General features: G+C 34.0%; 1 protein-coding gene across 1 annotated transcript; it reads left to right on the top strand.

Moving 5' to 3' along the window:
• The first annotated feature begins 267 nt into the window (after positions 1 to 267).
• LOC107888159 (calmodulin-like protein 3) lies at positions 268 to 1,355 on the top strand. The gene has a single exon (XM_016812290.2). It carries the CDS (start codon positions 433 to 435, stop codon positions 883 to 885), a length of 453 nt encoding a protein of 150 aa, XP_016667779.1. The 5' UTR covers positions 268 to 432; the 3' UTR covers positions 886 to 1,355.
• Positions 1,356 to 7,464: the final 6,109 nt, after the last annotated feature.

Here is a 7,464-nt window from a genome sequence, read left to right on the forward strand (position 1 = left end):
CAAGAGGTTAAAACCTCAACCAACCCCTAGTTTGGCCCTTGAATTTAATGTAAAAATTATAGATTCTTGTATCATAATATTATTGTTTTTGTTATTATGATTATTAAAAATAGTCTCCCATCTTGTTAAGAAAGGGTTTGGCTTTCCATTCAAACTTCAAAACTAATTATCCTCCAAACTTTTCTCCCAAAATTTCTTTCTACCATATGTAATAAAATTTTTGTTTTGTTCTCATCTATTTTTTTACTACAAGCTATTTTCTAAAACTGTCAATATTGTTTTAAATTATTTGTTTCATAAAGAACTTAAATCCTTTCAGCCCTTCCCCCTCTTAGACTTAGATTAATCCTACCTACAACACCTTTGTTTTATAAGCAGTGAAGCCAATTACTCCATTAGCATCGACATATTCTCCTTTCCACAAAAAGAATAATGGATGATGTAGAGTTCAAGAAGGTTTTCCAAATGTTTGACAAGAATGGAGATGGGAGAATTTCAAAGGAGGAATTGAATGACTCATTGAAAAAATTAGGTATCTTTATCCCCAATGACGAGTTAACACAAATGATTGAAAAAATTGATGTCAATGGTGATAACTACGTCGATATTGAGGAGTTTCATGAGTTGTATCAATCCTTTATGAATGATAAGGATGAAGAGGAAGATATTTTAGAGGCATTCAAGGTTTTTGATCAAAATGGAGATGGTTACATTTCTGTCGATGAGCTAATGTCTGTTTTGGTTTCACTTGGGCTTAAACAAGGGAAAACTGTTGAAGATTGTAAGAAGATGATAATGAAAGTCGATGTGGATGGTGATGGTAGGGTTAATTTTTTGGAATTCAAGAAAATGATGAAAAGGGGTGGTTTTAGTGCTTTCAGTTGACTTGAAAGGAAAAGGGCTAATTTAGGGTTTCTTGATGGTCTCAGATAAAACAAGATGATCTTTGGCTTCACCTTATGGTTGCATTGTTTTGGTTAAACCAAGTATGCATGCACGTAAATGTCACAATTATGACTAATGTCCTGCTGCCAATTGTGAAAAACATCATCACAACACCGAAATCAATGGTATGACTAACTTGAAGATAGGAGAGTGAAAGATAATGCGATGTGGAAGGTGGGAACATTTTCTATCACCAACTATGAAAATAGTAGTACGAATTTTGTTATTGGAATTTTCATTATGTTATGATTTCCATGCTTGTAAGATTGGTTTAGGATTGATATTATTTGTCTCCAATACCTCATTCCCATCCTTCTTTTAATGTGTGTTATCTTTTCTCTTCATTCTTAGTGCAAACTTATATATGATTTGTTTAAATGGACAGGAAAAAAAAATATTTCTTTTTTCAAGTATTTAAATAACAATCACAACATGAGTATACTATTGTTATCTAATTATTTTAACTTTCCTTACTGTTGTATTCATTGCAGTTGAACAATACATTAATTTTACATCTACAGCTACAATAAACATGAGAAATGGAAAACAACCACAAGTTGGTTTTCTAAATTTTTTTCAAGTTTTCATATGGATGATTAATGTTACTATTAGCTATATTATATATACTTTTACTTTTTTTGAAGTACTTGTGTCTAACACATGTTTGAATGTTATTATGTTACAATCCTTCAAATATATGAACAACCTAAAACATTAAGTATAATTCTCTTGCACAAATAGTATCCAATGTTCTCCAACTTTAGATATTATTTGCAAGTATAAAACAATAAGTCAAAAAATTACATATGAATTTTTATTTTCTACCATATAACTCTAAAATTTCAATTTGATGAAATTTAATAAGTAAAAATCAAAATTTTCTTCAACTATACACCTAAAATTAGAATGATTAAACTTAAGTAGTTCAATAAATTAAAAAGTTTTTATTTATATAATTGTTTATATATGCAACAGGTAAACCTAAATTGGTCCCATATAGGTAACCAGTATTAGTGATATATAAAAGTTAAGTCAAAATCTTGGTTTTTTCTATATAATTTTACCTATTTGAAAAATAATATAACACCCCATACTTGACTCGGTCACCAAGTCAAAGCTACAAGATGCCACATCCATTGCCGAAGCAACTACGATTAATTATATACATAAAACAACCATTTTGCATGCATATAAATATATTTTATGTAACCCCCTATACCCGGCCTGATCGCTAAGCCCGAATATCAAGATGTCACACCATCGTCTCATGTTATACTCATATTAAATTGTCACATATTAAGCAATCATCCTCTTTATCAATGATCTTATAAATTTTTAGTCAAACATTTATCAGTCATCATTAGAACATGCCAAACATACTTTAAATAAACTTATAATAATAATTAAACAAGAATTAGGACCACTTAGCAAAATTTCCAAGACAATCACGTAGGTATCGGTACTAGGACAGGTGTATCGATAATTTCTTTAACCGGTATCGATACCACCCGGGAAATTGATACCAAACTTGTATTTTGTTTCTAGCACAAAAATCATATTGTCAAAAATTATTAGTACCTTTACCAAAGTATCGGTATTTCTTCCCCAAGTATCGATACTCGTGACAGGGTATCGATACCAAATTACATTCTTGTCTCCCTACACAATTCAAAATCATAGAGGTATTATTTTTAAAACACAAATATTGGTACCTCTGCTCTAGACAATAAAAACATAGCATCCTTAAGCAGTCAATTCATCCTAGCATGCATCTATTCAACATGGAACAAATACCTCATCAAACGATCATCAAAATGACCATAGTAGTAGTTCACAACATCATAAATATGTCCAAGCAATAATCAACATATCAAGGTCCATAAAATCTAAAGTAATAAAGTCATAAAATTATTCTAATACCATGAAAAAAACCATAAAAAAAGTCTACCACATTTCCTTATTCCCAAAATGAACACAAATAATGATAACACCTATGGAAACACGAAAATAGTCCTTCTTGGAACACCCCTTGGAACCGCATCGCTCACACCGGCACACTACTAATCTGTAATGGTTTAAGAAGGGAGTGGGTGAGCTTAACAAGCTCAATGAATGCCTAGAACAACTACCACGCAAACAATTCATCAAGAATTAATGAAACAACCATATAGCATAACATCAACAATTCCAACTTTAATGTCATAATATACTTACTCGTGAATTATTACTAGTTCTTTTACAAGGTAAACATTTTCACTTTTAAGCATATATCACATTACACATATAATCATACAACATTTAAGCATATATCACAATACTCATATAATAACATAACATTCAAACATATATCACAATACTAAAAAACATGTTTATAGATAAATTGTATAATGGTCATATATTATATAAACACATATCAAAATACACACATATTCATAATTTAAGATAATTTGACACTTGAGCTATGAAACATAAAAGTGAGCTCTATCATCACTCATCGGATACACATATCCCCAACACACCATATAGACTTATAGAGTCAAACATGTCCCAAAAGTGAAGCATAATGCTAACACTCCCCTTATTTCCCCTCACATGTCCCGCTGAATTGAGCTTAGCTCACACTCCCTTATCCCTCCAACATATCATAGGCCCTCAATGCTTGAAAGCACTGTACATATATGTGAGTACTCAAAATCCTATGGCATGCGAACAATATCCAACGGTTTCAAGATCACAAGGCCAAAATATCTGAAATCAAACATATATCATTTATCGATTATTTGTGCACTATCACTGCATATTTGCATATTTAGCAAAACACTGTCACTAACATTTAACATATTCATAACATGTACACATTTGCACTTTCACAATGATTATCATAAGAATATATCACATATTATAACATCTCATCTCAATTCACATATTCATAAACCCTAAACCTTAAAACCCTAAACCCTAAATCCTAAAACCCTAAATTTAGGACTAGAAGTATTAGATCTTAAGCATGGGAATAGTTAGGAAGCTGCACATAAATATTTAGTTGTGCAAGGAAGTGATGCAAATGTGTATTTGCTTCAGTGGCTAAGTGTTCTGGGGAGTGTTTGAGAAGTCTTGGGTTTAAGCCTGAGCAAGTGTAAAAAGTTTTGTTTTTTATGGAATAAACACTACCTCTAGGCAGCAGGCTTTTAAATAAATAGGGGAAGAACATGACAGAAAGAGCCTGCTGGCCTAGGGGATAAGTGGCGTGTTATGGTTGTTTAAGGTCTAAGGTTCGAATCCTACTTTGAGCAGTGGAGTGTTTTATTTTACTACACTAGGCGTATGGGTAGTAGAGGGTGACTGAAACACTACTGAGTAGAGTGGAGTTTGAATTGGTCTTGGAGGGATTTGAGGAGGGATTTTAAAAGAGAATTAAGGAAGGAAAATGTGGAATTTGAAATGTGGAAGAGTTGGTGCCGAAATGGTAAGCTAAAAGACTCAGAATTCGGCCTTGGGAGGATTATTCTCCATTTCGGCTATTGTGAGCATTTCAGGTTCTGTTTCTTTTGTTCTCTAGAGGCAGAGTAGTGCTAAGAAAGATTAGGTAAGACCTTTTATTTTTGCTGATTTTAGACTTACACTCCTCTCTTTAACCGAATGCTCTTCTTCCCTATCCCTTAATTCCTTTGAGTCTATCAAACCTCCTCTTTTGCATCATATTGTTTGGCTGTACTCTCACTCTCTTTCCCTCTTAACACTTTCGATTTTGACAAAAGCCTCTCTCGATTTCTTGTTCTTTTTGTGACCTTACTTGATCGATTACTCCATCTTCATTCCTCCCTCTCTATTCTTGTTGTTGGTTCGACAAGGGTTCTTTGATCATTTGGGTTAGGGCACACGGTTCTCCTCTCACTCTCTCCCTATTGCTTTTTCTTGGCTGAATGTTGATCAATCCTCCTCTTTGGTTCTTTATCGAATCGGTTCTTTCTCTTGCATCAACTCTTGAATCCCGTTGGTTCGGTAAGTATTTTGGTAGGGGAAAAGTATGCTTCAATCGTTTTTAAGAGAAGTTGTCGTTTATTATAGAGTAAGTTATAACTTTCAGTTATGTTGACTTATGTTGGGCAACAACAAATTGTATCAAACTTGGTTTACCTACAGAGCTATGGGGCCATATCGATTGAAGCAGTGGAAGTAAGTGATAGTAATGGTTTCGTTGAGGACTGTTTTTGTATTATTAGTGGTAAGCATGACTAATGTTGGTTATGGATTTGTCTTATGTTGTAGGTGATTATTTCAGGAGCATTACATACCAAGAATCCTAAAAGGTGTATGAAACACTACCCAAACTATAGATCAACAAAAAGCCAAAAAACGTAGTCTTTGATGTTACTCGCTTGTGTGGTAAATCAAACGCATGGACGTGGGCGTTTGATCGTAGAGGCCACCATGAGCGATTTCATGGGCTTAGGCCGTTTTGGGCCACGTTGGGCCAAAATGGGCCATGTGGGCTCTACACGGGTAAACCACATGGATGTATGGAGATTATTGGGCTAGGCTATGTAGTTTACTCGGCCAAGGCCATTTTTGGGCTTTGTTGGCCACACGAGCGTGTAGGCCCACATGGGCCGTATTATGGGCCTTGGGCCCATTTTCACTGTTTGACTGTTAGGGTTGCACGGGTCGCCCGAGACGACTGTGGATTTACTGTAGGGTCGGTAAGTATACCTAGACCCCAATTTGATGAAATGACTATTTTGCCCTTATGAGGTAAAATGACTATTTTGCCCTTATATAGTAAGATGACTGTTTTGCCCCTATGTGATGTGTGTTTATATTTTAGCATGTTATTTGTAACTATATTGAGTACATGTATAATATTATGATATGGCATGACACGTCGTATGATGCATTGGGGATGGGTTTATATATTATTGGAGGAAGTGTACTGCATTGGCAGCTCTGCTGTAAATCACTAATGGCTCTAAGCCTATTATACTGGTAGCTCTGCTACAAATACTGTTTAGTGTCGCAATCGATGCTATATTTCTAGTGTGTAGGGATGGGTGTAACATCCTGATTTTGGGCTTAGTTGGAATAGTGGTTTCGGGACCACAAATCTGATGAGGAAAATTTCATTTTTATTATATTTTATGGTCTACTATTTCACGAAATGATTTTGTGAAAATTTCGTTGGAAAATTTCTATGTTTGGGCACTCAATTTAGTAAAAAGGACTAAATTGTAAAAAATGCAAAAGTTGAGTTCTACATGTTAGAGGTATTAAATTGTTATGAAATTTTAAATGGGAGGTTCGTAAATGATAATTAAACCATTGTATAACTTGTTGGACAAAAATGGCCTTGATTGGGTAAAATTTGAAAGAATAGTAAAAAGGGCATTTTGGTCATTTATGGGTAAAATGAATTAAAAGACAAATTTTAAACTCCAAATGTGTCCCTTTCTTCTTGCTATAGCAGAATGTACCAAGAGCAGCCATGTTTAGGGTTTGGCCAAGCTTCCAAGCTTAATAGTAAGTGATTCCGAGCTCCATTTTTAATGTTCTATGCATATTTGAAATCCCGATAACATGATCTGCTCATTTCTACCACTATTTTGAGCTAGGATTTATGTTTAAAAATTTACCCATGAATGATATGCATGTATTTTGAAGTTTAATGGTAAAATATGAAGCTTAAAATTGTGTTAAACAACTTTTGCTAAGCGATTTTATGTGAAAACGAGTAAAATGGTATAATCGGTAAAAATACCTAATGTTCAGAAGTATATGTTAGAGTGAGAATTTGATGTTGCTATAGAAGGGAAAAATGATCAGCATGTCATAAAACAAAAGAAAATAGGAAGAAATTTAATTTTTGAACCTTAGGGTAAAAGTGCAAATAAGTAAAAGTTTAGGGGTCAAAATGAAAATTTGTAAAAATATGATTTTTAGACCCATATGAATAGTGTGACTAATTAGTATGCTAAATGTGATATTATAGATCAAGGAAATCGAGATTTGGGCTTAAATCGGGAAAATACAAGGTTATGTACTAGAATGGTAAATTGCCATTTCTGGATTCGAGGTAAGTTTGTACGTAAATAAGTTATCGATTATTTTCATTTTATTATATTTTGTTATCATATGAAATGTGGCTGCCTATAGAATGATTATTTGTTGTAAATTGCAAATTGAAAAAGGACTGAATAAATTGTAACATGTTGGAAAGTGAGGAATTTCCCGGTTGAGCCTTCGGAATAGAAACGATACGAATGATCTATTGTGAGGTCACGTGTGTAGTACTAAGTGCAGGCTACTACGTGTACCAGATAATTGGTCGCATGTGTAGTACTAAGTGCAGGCTACTATGCGTACCCGATAACTTCGATCACGTGTGTAGTACTAAGTGCAGGCTACTACGTGTATCAGATGGTTAGGTCACGTGTGTAGTACTAATTGCAGGTTACTACATGGACCAGATAATTGGCGCATGTGTAGTACTAAGTGTAGGCTACTATGCGTACCAGATAGCTTTGG

This window comes from Gossypium hirsutum, chromosome A03 (genome assembly GCF_007990345.1).
Source record: "Gossypium hirsutum isolate 1008001.06 chromosome A03, Gossypium_hirsutum_v2.1, whole genome shotgun sequence".
NCBI classification, from domain to species: Eukaryota; Viridiplantae; Streptophyta; class Magnoliopsida; order Malvales; family Malvaceae; genus Gossypium; species Gossypium hirsutum.

Excerpts from the sequence above, each read along its gene's own strand:
- LOC107888159 (XM_016812290.2), top strand. The coding sequence starts at position 433 with ATGGATGATGTAGAGTTCAAGAAGGTTTTCCAAATGTTTGACAAGAAT.